The sequence below is a fragment of the Polypterus senegalus genome, chromosome 1 (assembly GCF_016835505.1).
Source record: "Polypterus senegalus isolate Bchr_013 chromosome 1, ASM1683550v1, whole genome shotgun sequence".
In the NCBI taxonomy this organism is placed as follows: Eukaryota; Metazoa; Chordata; class Cladistia; order Polypteriformes; family Polypteridae; genus Polypterus; species Polypterus senegalus.
The window spans coordinates 66273885-66286482 of NC_053154.1; the positions used below are offsets into that span (position 1 = coordinate 66273885).

Sequence of the window (12598 nt, forward strand, 5' to 3'; positions counted from 1 at the left end):
GTAATCTGATTTGAAACCATATAATCTTTTGCCATGCACACTTTGATATACAGACACTTATTTCTTTATATTCTATTAACTACTTAAACATTGCTATGCCTTCAAGTGTTTATTGGATATTAATGCGTCTTTTTCTCCTAAATCAGGTAAATTTTACTGCAAGCCGCATTATACTCAGCGAAAGAGTAGTAAGTACTGGAAACGGCATTCAGAGTTCCCAAAGGTAATTTTACCTGTCTTTCTATTTATTGCCAATTACTATGTAAAAAATCATATGCACTTAGTTTGCAGTGTAGGTAAAGTTATGCAATCAAAATATGTAGACAAAAGTCTGAGTCAACACAATTAACACTAAACTACATGTCAATGTATTCTGAAATGGTCAGTTACTTCAATTCTTCAAAACTGTCGTCTTCTGCTATCCTTTCCTTCTATTTAACATACATTTTTAGTTATCCCCACATTGTTTCAGATAACATTTTCTAGTAATTGTCAACTATAAACTGACCCCAGAAGAAACACAGTGCACAGGCCTTCAGCCTTGGTCATTTTGTGTGTGTGTTCCACATCCCAAACCAGCGCATGTTGTACTGATGGTTGGCTAAACTGGTCAGCTGATAAGAAAGTGAATATGCTCGCGAGTGTGCCCCGTGACGGGCTCATCCAGCAGGATCCAGGAGCTGATTCTTTTAGAGCACATCCCAGCTTTCTTGAACCCTTTAAAGGAAAAGATGTGTTAAGGATGTGAATAGACTTTAATTTATATTACACTTGGGAAATATGATATATATATCATTACGTATTTGCTCGTATTAGTAAGCTTGGTTTTTAGTAATCCTTACAATATATGTTACATTTCAGTGTGGACTTTTAAATTATCTGTTTGTCTTTTTAATAAGGAAGAAAAGGTTACAGGTTATTTCCTTGCTGAAAAGGAAAGAAGGTTAAGGACACAACGTTTCAGCTGTATAGCCTTTATCAAGCACATGAAAAACATACAGCCGAAATTTTGGGTCTTTAACCTTTTACACGTGGAAGTTTTTTTTTTCCATTGCAGATACACATGAATGTAGTTCATAATTCTATTATGTTTTTCAAAAACCAAAGACAAATAAAAATTTGAACTTGTGAGTTACAGAAGAAGAATTGCACTGACTAACCGTAGAAGACACATAGCAGCTTCAGGTTACCACTGTGCTCAGGCAGTTATTAAATGAGATGTTTCTGACTTTAAGTGAAGTCCTTGTTTAATCACACTTCTTGCTGTTTTACGATTCTGTGAACTGAGAATGAGCCCATACCATAGTGTGAACATTTGCAAAGATGTGTATCATTATAATGAGATATACCCGTGCAATGATTTTCTAAACCCACTTATCCAGAGCATTTAGTGGGATATCCGAGCCTGTCCCTGCAAGCAACAGGCAACAAAGCAGGGATAATCCTTGGATGAACACACAGACCAGGAGCCAGCTGAGCAACCCCATTTCACCTAACCTGTATGTCTTTGAACTCTGGGAGGAAACCCACGCAGACACAGGAAGAACATGCTAACTGCACTTGGGGAGCACCCAGGACTTGAGTTCCAGTTAAAATGAGTTCAGTTTGCAGCAAATAATAGACAATAAATGAAATATTGCTCTTCAGAATACATGTGAGATTGTAATTCACAATTTATGTCAATATTTTTTTGCATTACAATATTCTGTATACTGTTCTGAGCCAGCACCTTGTGAGGAGAACAGTATTAGGAGTAAATCTATTATTTTCACCTGCATCCAAGACCAATTCAGGTGCAGTAGGGGATTAACGAACACATTATAAATACACAGTGCTCCGACACACTTGGGCGAACAGAATACAGTGCAGTACAACGCAGAAAGAAACGTTTGGCTCAAAAATTCTTCATAATGGAAACTGGTGGCTCAAGCAGCAGGCTCAATGCTGGTTTTAAGTTTCAAATATATCTGCCACTGACATCTAGTGTTCAGAAATAGTATTACATGTTTTTTTTTCCTAGAAAATAGTCCTTTTCAATAGTTCATCAGCCTCCATATCTGTCTTCAGATGATTTCTTAATATATATGCCATTGCTGCAGTAAATCATTTTTAATAAGTATACAAAGCAGTTTGCTATTTGCCTAGTAACATTTCCAGCTAAATAAAGTATCCATTGTTACCTTGATTAAAAGTACAACTGGCATAGAGATGTCATGTAAGTTTGTTAGAGTGTAGCTGGTGAGTGTAAAGTAATAATATGTGCTGAGATTGTATTTAATGTATTTTTAATATATAAGTAATGGTACACTGGAATTGAAGTTTACTGTCATATAAGCAGCAGGTCACTTTTGGTTTTATGCATGGAGGCAAGTCAGGATTTGCACTGTGCTCCTTGGTCAGACTGTGTTTAATGCTGCTTTCAACTTTATGACTACCTTAAAAACAGAAATGTACGGTTTCATATATATATTACAGAACTTCAGACGCAGCAGTATTGTATATAATGCATTATGTTTTCCCTTTTTTTGCTTTCTGTAGATAAGTGTGGTTGAAATCAAAGTTACGCATTAGTAGTTTCAAATGGTCTTTTTGGCAAACACATCACAAAATCTGTCCTCTATCTGTTTGCAGGAGGAAACTGATCTGTTAAAACAGACGGAGGCTGCACCGTCATCTCCAGAGGCAATAAAGGCTTACTCTGCTGTCAGCAGCCTAGAGGGTCGGCCTCCAGGTACCGTGACTTCCTTCCTTAGGAAATCTGTAAGCTGGCCGCTGCGTCTGACACGGGATCTGTTTAATATGCCCAGACGTCTGTCTTGCTGGATGCATGAGATGATGCATGCCGCTGCCCTCCATTTCCGAGAAAATTCACAAGACTATGCCTATTTGTATGAACTCCTGAGTATTGGGGTGCCACTGCTCTACTTACTACAGGAGCTACTAGTTGTTATGTATGAAGAAGCAGGTCCCTCAACACATCCGCACATGCTTGAACAGATGGAGGTCTACTTAGACATAAAGCATTTGTAGAGCCCTCTTTTAAGTGCCAAGTGTGGCATTCGTGTCTCTTTCCTGTAACCGTAGCAGTGAAACAATGTGCAGTAAATATGACATCAGAGGAACATCAGGGTCAAAGTCACAGACGTTGCGTTATGCATAAACTCAGGTTATTCAGGAGATTAAAATCTCATTTTGAAAAATATTGTAAACACAAGTGTAGCTGTAGTGGAAGCACTTTATCTGTACAAAGTGTCACGCCTTGTACATACTTTACGCTTAACCAACCTGAAGGTCAGTTCAACAGCACAAAGAGAACGGACGAGATCTGTTTCATCTGTTCTTGTGTGCAGAAGCTCCTCTTGTTTACAGTTACTCGAACTTTTGACCCATGGATGTGCTAGTCACATTTTCAGAAGACATTTTTATTAAGTGTTATTTAATTTTTTTTACACAAGTTTACAATTTTTATGCTTATATGAAAAAGTCATAACTGTTTAATACATATTTTAACACTTCGTTTATGTAGGAATTTTTTAAAAAATGCTTCGAACTTTCGGTAAAATCTGTATTTGCTAGTTTTAGTGAAGTTATTTGATAATGCACAAATCGTGCATTTTAATAGCTTGTACACTGTTCAGTTATTTTACTTTGGACATCACCAAGTCCAATGTCTTAAAGCACTGTAGTATTTGAAGCGAGAGCCTGTCAAGTGCAGTTAGAGGGACTGACAACTTTTGGTTTGGTCAGAGAGTTGTCATTGAGGAGGGAGCTACAAGAGACACCTCGAGTTTGTCATATTTAAGCTGTAAGACTGAAAAACCTTCATGGCCAGAGGGAAATATTTCCTCATTGTTTATGTATAAATAGTGGTGTTACCTAAATGATAACCTTTGCATTTTTTTTTTAAAGTTAAATTACACTTTTTTTTTATTTCTTTTTTGAGCACACGATTATAAGCATTACGTTTTATGAATGCTAAGTTGCTGGATATAAATAATCAGTAAAGACGCGAGGGATGTAAAAGAAAACGAAAGTGAAAAAGAAAAACAAATTAAGCAATCTGAATTTGAAATTAGCTTTAATTAAGCTTGACTTCATTATAATTTCGTATTTTTTGTTTTACCCTTTAATCTTTAACAGGTTGTTTAGCAACATTTTAAGCTCCTAGGCATTTTGTTTTTTTTACTAAAGTTGTTAACGCAGTAAGGAATTTTTGAAACCTAGTTAGAATGTGGGACCCTGTCCCTCCTAAATTCTGTTAGTAGACGTGGCTTTGCTTTCTCAAAGATGAGCATACCAGATCACTGAAAAAGTTGAATAAATTCTAATAACCAGGATTTTGACATTAGAATGTTAAAAAAAAAAAAAACTTTCTAAAGTTTTTGAGCCGGGCCTGTGTAATAGGAGTTAATGATGAACATTAATAAATCGCTGGTCAGTCGCATTCAGCCGCCCCTCACCTCCATCTCCACCGCTCAGCACAAAGTGGCTCGCACCATTTTCAAGCTGAACGCAGCTATGACTGCTCTTCATCCTCAGCGTCTAGCCACATTGCTGCTTGTGGAGCTACAAAAGACACTGTTACTTCTAGAAGGGTATTGTAAGGTTTTCGTTTTTTTAGATTTTGCACAAAAAAAATTGTTTTGTGCTTAATGACTTTGCCCATTAAAGGCAGTAATTTTGTTTAGTTACTTTAGTACTTCACTATACTTTTAAAGTGAACAACTACTGTATCTCTTTTAATTTTGATTAGTTATTATTGTGTTTTAATTATTGTTGCAGTACTCTAAGACAGGGGTTTCCAAGGCCAGTCCTGGAGGACCACCGTGGCTGCAGGTTTTCCTTTTTTTAACGAGTGTTCTGTTCTTGTGAATTCATTTTAATTGAATTGCTTTTTTAAGATTTGTTCTTCTGAATTTCTTCATCGTTCCTCTGAATTGCTTCATTTCTTTCCTTAAATGGCAACCAAAGTGAGGGAGCCAACAGAAGACCAACTAAGTGAGGGCCTCAAACTCCAATCAACCAGCTACTTAATGAGGTGCCAGTTCTTGTCGTTAATTAAACCCGTTCTTTAATTTCATGGCTTGCTGCTGCTCTCGTGGTGCATTAGCAGACATTTCTGAAATTGTTGGATTTTCTCTGTGAAAATGTTTTGGGGACCTGAGCAGATCGACATTCCTGAGACCTTCACCTTTCTTTATTTTCAGATATTGTATGATGGACACCAGTTGTTTTGGCTCATTTTGTACCTCATGATTGTTTGGCTGCTAATTAAGGAAAACGAAACAATTAAGGCGTCTGAGTCTTCAAGAGCAAGTCAATTCAAATTAATTCAAAAGAAGTTAATTAGCAGCAAAAACAGGACACTCATTAAGGAAAGGGTTAGAATGAAAACCTGCATCCATGGTGGTCCTCCAGGACCGGAGTTGACGACCCCTGCTCTAAGACAATCTATATAAAAATAAATTCAGTAGTAATAAGAAAACCTGCAGTTTTTTTATAATGTTCCACAGAAGACAGTGCAATTTCTTTCTTAATACAATGCCATGTGAAGCCATGAAAAACCATAAAAACTAGTGACTTTAGGGTCTTACAATAAAAATAATAATTTTACAAAAAAGTGGGAGTCCTCATTATCGCTTTACATTTGTTTGGTTTGTCAAATGAGATCTTCTGTTTCAATGCCATTTTCTTTTCCAGTCAACATTGCGATGTGTGAGAGTTGTGTAGGATTATCAAGCAAGGAATGCATGACTGAATGAACCCAAAATGACACAACCCAGTGACAGACAAATGTATGCACCTGTCTGTCTGACTAACTATAGCCATGTGTTTAGTATTTTTTCAATTGCATCTAAAAAAAGATAAATTAATAGCAAGCAAGAAAATGTAGCTACTTGTGTTGAGCACCTTTTGAACCGCCTCACTGTCCTCCTGATTGAAAATGGTGAACTAAACAATGGAAGATGTCCTGCTTTACTGATTTTGAGGTGCATTTTGCCTTTACATACTGTATATTCTATGTCCCTCACTTCCTGTGGTCTACAGGCATGACTAATGTTTTGAATGGACAGAGAAGCCAACTGTCTGTCTATATTTTATGGAAAGAAAAGTCAAAAGTCTGCTGTGTAACAATGTGATCTTTTTAAAATGTGTTTGTTTTTTATTGGTCCTGAAAAGTAATATTCCTTATTGTTCTACCTAGGTTATCCTTAAATGCTGTATTAGCGAAAATGATTAAAAAAGAAGTGCAATGTTGCTGTAATATGCTGCCTGGTAAATTATTAATGACACAGGTTTCTCAGCTTGAAAAGTATGAATCTGAGGCCTGTCTAAATGCAGGAGTCAAGGTTCATCTGGTTATGTCATTAAGCATTCTGAACCTCTTCTGACTTTTCTTGTCTGCGGTAACACAACTAATCTTCTCTTGTGTTCTCTATCCATTGATGTCACTTCTGGATTGCTTACAGTCTGTTTCAGCTGCACAGATCTGCATCCCCTCATTGGCTGACATCAGCAAACCTCGGAGAGGTGAATGAATGGCCTTCTTGTCTTATTGTTGCTCTTTAGTTGTAGCCTCATATCCCGTTAGCCTTGACTTTCTGCATGGGCCTTGCAATCTCACGGCAGCTCCAAAGCACAATGCCTGTGAGGATTGGGAAGTCAATTAACATTCATCACTTGTATGCTTTGTATGGTTATCTTAGCTGGAAAAACATGCTGCAGTATTGAAATCAGTGCATTGAAAGAGTTTGCAACCCCTTCCCTCGAATTCTAAAACTTCTTTCATTATATATCATTTACTAACAGGCTGTGGCACTTTATTATATGTTAATTTAATTGCTCCAACGACATTAGTAGGAAATAATCTGCATGTTGCATTAGGACTCTGCTTACGCTTTTGTGCTGCCTTTTTTGTTTTGTTTTTTCAAAAGAAAGCCATAAAGACAGCTGTCTTTCTCTTTCTACACATGTATCCTTCTTTTATCTTCTGTTGCAGAACCTGATTACCTTTCAGAAAGCCAATCAAGAAATGTGTCATGTTCAACTTAAAATGTTGAGGGTTATTACTGTTCAGATAATCCTTTTATCTTTGCACATTTTGCAAACTCAAGAAATTCTTTTGTGTAAAATTAAAACTGTATTTATAAAACGTCACCTGCAATCCTGTATTTTGCACACAGTGGAAAAAGAAACATGTTCATCTATTTATGATATTTAAAGCTGTAACTACAAAATAAATCGACTGAATATTCACTTGGTGCACTTGCTGTCTTTCTGTTTTTATGTTCTGAAATGTCTTATTTATTTTACTTAGTTAACGTAAAAAAATACAAGAAACGTCCGTGGAATTGCTTAAATTGATACAAGAAAAATACATAATGACATACAGGCTCAAAGTATTGCCTCCGTTTTATCCATTCATTCATTTTCTGAACCACTATGGCCAACGGGCAGCACCAGGTGCCAGTCAACCACGGACCTCATTTTGAGTTCATGTGCAGTAGTCCTGCTGATGTGGGGCAGAACTCACAGCTCCATTTTCCTTCTTTCATACGAGTGACATGCATGTAACACATGCACACTTACTTTAACAAGTCCAGTTTAGCTTTCTTCCTGCATTTTGAATTCTGCTTACAGAAGAATGCCAATATATACCTTTGTCGTCCTTGTTTGTGACTGCGTCTTTTTGTTATTCTCTAGCCCTTTGCAGAATGCAGTCAGGAGTTTCCTCCACATTAGCAGGCACACACACACAATGTAAAACTCGTGCTTCAATGCTATTTATGCAAACATTTCACTTGGCATACCTTTGTTAATAATTATTCGTTAAACAAGAAAACTGAGATTTGAGGTCCTGAAGCTTGTGCGTCTTCAGAATGAGAGTGGCTATGAAGCTTCTGGAGTGGAGCCACTTCAAGCTTCACCCAGCTCTAGGATTCGGCATCCAGTACAATAGCGCCATTGTGTGTTAGGCAGTACTCGTTTACAGTCACTGAAACGGATAGCCATTGTCAGAGCCGGTCTTAATTACATTGTGATGTGAGTCACACAGCATAATAACATAATAATAATAACATTTTGAACCTTTTTATGTCTAAGAGAAAACTTTGAAGAGAAAGAAATGTAACATACAATACAAAATGAGGCTGCTTTTCACCAGCTTTTTTTACATATATTGCAGTATCTATGGCTTTTATAGGTTTGGAATAAAAATGAACACTTGAGTTAAATGTGAGAAAAACAACTATCAATGAAAAATATGTTCACTACTAAATATGAATTGATGATGTGAGCCAGGCCTATACTTCATACTGACATTCACTTGAGAACCAATAGCAGCCCGACAGAAACACATTTCCATTACTGGATTGGCTACCCCACTGCACCGGCCTTTTCTATTGCTGTTTCCCATCTAATTTGTTTTTTTTTTTTTTATCTTTCTCTAAATCAGTGTTCCAGCCCTGGTTGGGTTTTTCTGTTTTTGGGTCACTTTTGCTTCCTTTTACCCCATAGCGTCACAAGCATTTTAGTGCATTTGTCGCTTGGGTCTGGGTGGTATGTGGCACAACTCTCACTTTTGGAGCCTGGTCAAGCATACATTGCCGGAAAGGCTGGTAAGGTGCCAGCTCTGCCATGTTTTCCTGCTGTATGTCCACCAAGCCATGCAGGTGTTTCAATGAGGATGCCTTCTGGTATGTGTGAAATGGACTGAAGTTGGGTACCAACAGTTGTGAATGCTGGCAAGAAAATTAATGCCATCCACACATACAGTTTATATCCACTCAAATTAGTTTTTTGGGTTGAATATATACTTGTACATACATAATATTATACTTCTGAGACTAAAGCACCACTGAATGTGTGTATCTGTCAAGTGACAGACTAGTAATAAGGGTGGTCACACTTTCAGTTTGGATTAAACAATCGTAATGTGGCTGGTCTGAGGTTTCAGATGTGATGTATGAACATGTACTGCGCTACAGCTAAGTGGTCAGGAATCCCAGCCATATGAAATACAAGTACAGTAAATGTGTCCAAGAGCACCGCTTATGAAATGTCCTTACATTTGTGTCATAATACTGATGACTGCTATGACTGAGGCATATAACAAAAAAAGGAACAATTACTTTCCTATGCAGTTATCTAACTGTGGATTTTGAGCAGGCTTGACCTTTGCTATTTTTATTGGCTTCAATAACTTTCTGGACCTTTGATATCATACTTGCTGTCTGCTCTGATTAATGTCAGTTGTTATCAGCTAGAAAGGAAGTCATTCTGAAACAAACGTCATCTCCTACTTCATTCTGATCCTGGGAGGATCTGTCCTCAGACAGCCTCTTGGAACGTTTCTTTCCTGTCCTCTGACTTTACCTACACTGAAGTGTTCCTCTGCACTTTAAAGAGCTACTTCTTCCCCTAGCTGTTCCCCCATCACCACAGGTCCTGGACTGAAACATGACACAGTCTTCGAGTCTTCATTTGGATTTCCTCACCCTTCCCTCCTGTGAGGGCTCTGTTCAGTGCACACTGCCGCAGTGACTTTTTCAAAGTGGGCTGTTTATTTTCATAACTTTGTCTTGTACTTACAGCGGTTTGTTGTCTCTTCTTTGTCTACATGTTCAGGAACGTATTTCAAATCATTTTTAACATTTCAAATCATTTTTAACATATTTCAAATCATTTTTAGAAGGGGGATTTCTGCTGTCTTCAAATGTGTCCTAGTATGGCATTGAGAGATTCATTTGGTAGAATATGTGGGCACAACTTAGAGATGGGATATGTACTAATGTTGACCAGCTGAAAGTCTAGGATTAAAATGAATGTGCTTATGTAGTCATCTGTTGCTCATTTTTGCAAAAATAAGGTAAACTTCAGTGGAGGAGAAAAGAGCTACGCACCATTTAAGGATCTTTTTCATCCTTTAAATAAATGGGGCCTGGATGTGAGCCTGAACATGCAGCGGCTCCCAAATAACTGCATTTGCCTGAGTTGCTGAATAAAATAAATGAGACATCACTGGGAAAGTATTTGTAAAAATTAAAAATAGCTTCGAAAAACATTTCTGTAATCTTGCAGTATGGCAGAAAGGGAAAGACTTTTTAGGTAAAGTTGATAGTCATCTAAAATTGGAAATAGTTTCATACTTTTGTACCACTAATTTGCTGGAAGAAGAGGTGATGGTGATCTGCTCAGGTGGTGTAAACTATAAGAAGATCCCTGAGCAACGGCACTTTTAAAAACCACAGTAGTAACCTGTTTTAAAAGTCGCACTAGTGTAAACAGACCATAGTTTAAAAATTCTTAAGATATGTAAATGAAAAAGTATGACATACAAATGTATACTGTCAGTCCTGTGGTTTTTCATTTTAGGACCAAACAAACGATCTCCAGGTCCTCACCAAATTTGACATGCAAACATAAAGATTTTTAAGGACTAAGTGATGTTCTCGACCTGTTCCTAGGCCTAAGGTAACACCAAGAAGGCCAAAGTATATACTGTATGGAAGAGTGCTTTTTAACTATAAGAAACACAAAGAACAGAAACATGGAGAAGTAAAGTGACAGAATAAGCAGACATAAAAACAAAACCCATATCTGCTCATCTTGGCATAACTCCACAGACTCTGTACCACCATCTGTCAAATGGGGTGTCTACTACAATATTCATCCTAATAACCCAACAGTCCAGCCCTCCTCTACCAAGCCCACATTCTTCCTCCAGTCTCACTCAAGTAATGACCAGATGGGGACACAAACTACTTCGGGGTTAACTTCTTTGACAACTTCCAGTGATGTACTCTGGAACTCCTGGGGCCATCCTTTCACACTTTTAGGGCCAAGTTACCACCAGGAGCCATAATATATGCATAGACGAATTGAGGTCCCAACCTAACACCCCCCTACTAATATATATAATGTAATATATACAGTATTATTATATATATTGTGTATTAGTAAGGGGGTGTTAGGTTGGGACCTCAGTTGTTGGGATTGTTGGTGGTACCAACGGCAATACAATGAATAGTTAGTGGGCATTCCTATGGTGCTATCCCAGTCTGGATTTCTACAGGGCTGAATGAAACCTGTAGTTGGAGCATGCAGCCCTGTCGGGGACCTTTGGGGGCATTGAGGGGATTCTGTCTGTCTGACCCAGAAGTACTTCCAGGGTATACTTGTGACGTACTGGACATACGTATGGGTCTCGCTAGTTGAGTCCAGTGTTTGGGGATCTGAGACATCTCCTACAGACAGCAGCTGCACTAGACACAGTCCTCAAATAAGCCCTAAATTCTTCTCACCCATTTACTCCAGTTTTCAACCACCCTGGCCAGGTTACCATTCCATCTGCGAGTTCTTTTACTATATATACAGATCTCCAATGAAGCTGTGAAGGTAAGTAGCAAGTCCCTGAAACGTGTTCCTCTTTTTTAACTCTTGCCTTGACCCTGCTTCTTCTACTGTACTTAACAATAAGCGAGGTATTGTAGCAGCATATCTGGCCTCTTTTTTTTTACATTACTGCCCACAGACTAATTAGGGCACTCTTTGGCCATAATGCTGACTCCCATTTGCATTTGGAGGGGCTCATCAGTTACCAGTACGGGTTCCTCTTTTGCAGTGCAGGGTTGGGTTGAATGCATGCCTTGAGCTCAAGTAATCAGGTTTATAGTTTTCTACTTAACATTTTAATAAAGCACACATTTAGTAGTAAGTAATGAAACGATTTTGTGTTTTCATTAACTTTGTGCATAAAGGTTATAAAAATAACTTAAGACAATGTGACAGTTGACCTTTACCAAGCCAGCGCTCTGTAACAGACTCTTGAAATGCTATCTGTGCTTCAATCACTGTTTTCTCAATAAACAGCCAGGTGATTATTATAAACGGAATTTGTCTAATGTAACAGCTGTAGCTCATAAGGCTTTAGCAGTAATAATAAGGCTGAATGCTCATTTGTCACCCATTCTGTGACATTACAATAACAAAGGGAAATATTCATCAGAAGGCAGTTCACACAAGGGGCCTGCAACTGTATTTTGAGGTTGTCCACTTACTGAGAGAGCCCAGTATCTCTGTAAGCCAGTTGTGGGCGCGTCGAGCACAAATCATCTTAAAATAATTTAAAGTAAAGTTACGGCTGTCTAACAACTCTGCTATTCTGTACTGTAGTTTATATTAGAGGTCTGTAAAGCAAGTTAAAATGGCAGTATTTATATTTCATCCTTTATTTATACCTCCAGATCGATCTTCTGTGACTTAATGTGTGTGTGTGTGTGTGTGTGCAGTTATGTCCTTCAGTGATTTCCACCTCATCTAAGGCTGACTGCTCCTTTTCGGCTAGAACTGCTAGGGTTAGCAACAGTAACGTGTGATCGGGTGTGTTTAGAAAATGGATAAATGCATTGTTGCCAAATGTCAGTTGAGAAGGTACAGTAAAGGACTGAATAAAAAAACCTCATACAGAGCATGACTAGATATCCCGTGGGTATTAACGTCGCTCCATTTGTTTTCCTGTTTTCTTTGATGTATGCCACAGCTTGTCCTTTCACCTTTCCACTCCTTGGACCTGCACAGTAAGTAGCATGTGGTAATC

The 12598-nt window shown here is 38.1% G+C and overlaps 1 protein-coding gene and 1 long non-coding RNA gene across 16 annotated transcripts in view; one reads left to right on the forward strand and one right to left on the reverse strand.

The window, feature by feature from the left end:
* Positions 1–12598, forward strand: part of LOC120526805 (F-actin-monooxygenase MICAL2-like) — a 346702-nt gene that overhangs the window by 191299 nt on the left and 142805 nt on the right. For 5 of the 8 annotated variants that reach the window (XM_039749949.1, XM_039749960.1, XM_039749956.1 and 2 more), the window contains 2 exons: positions 147–223; positions 2632–2731. In XM_039749949.1, coding sequence (XP_039605883.1) covers positions 147–223; positions 2632–2731 — 177 coding nt within the window. Of the gene's footprint in view, positions 1–146; positions 224–2631; positions 2732–6470; positions 7263–12598 lie in introns of those variants that run through there. The other 3 variants (XM_039749977.1, XM_039749973.1, XM_039749968.1) reach the window with 3 other exon arrangements.
* The window catches only part of LOC120526874, a 215298-nt gene that overhangs the window by 87126 nt on the left and 115574 nt on the right, over positions 1–12598 (reverse strand). The window lies entirely within an intron of this gene.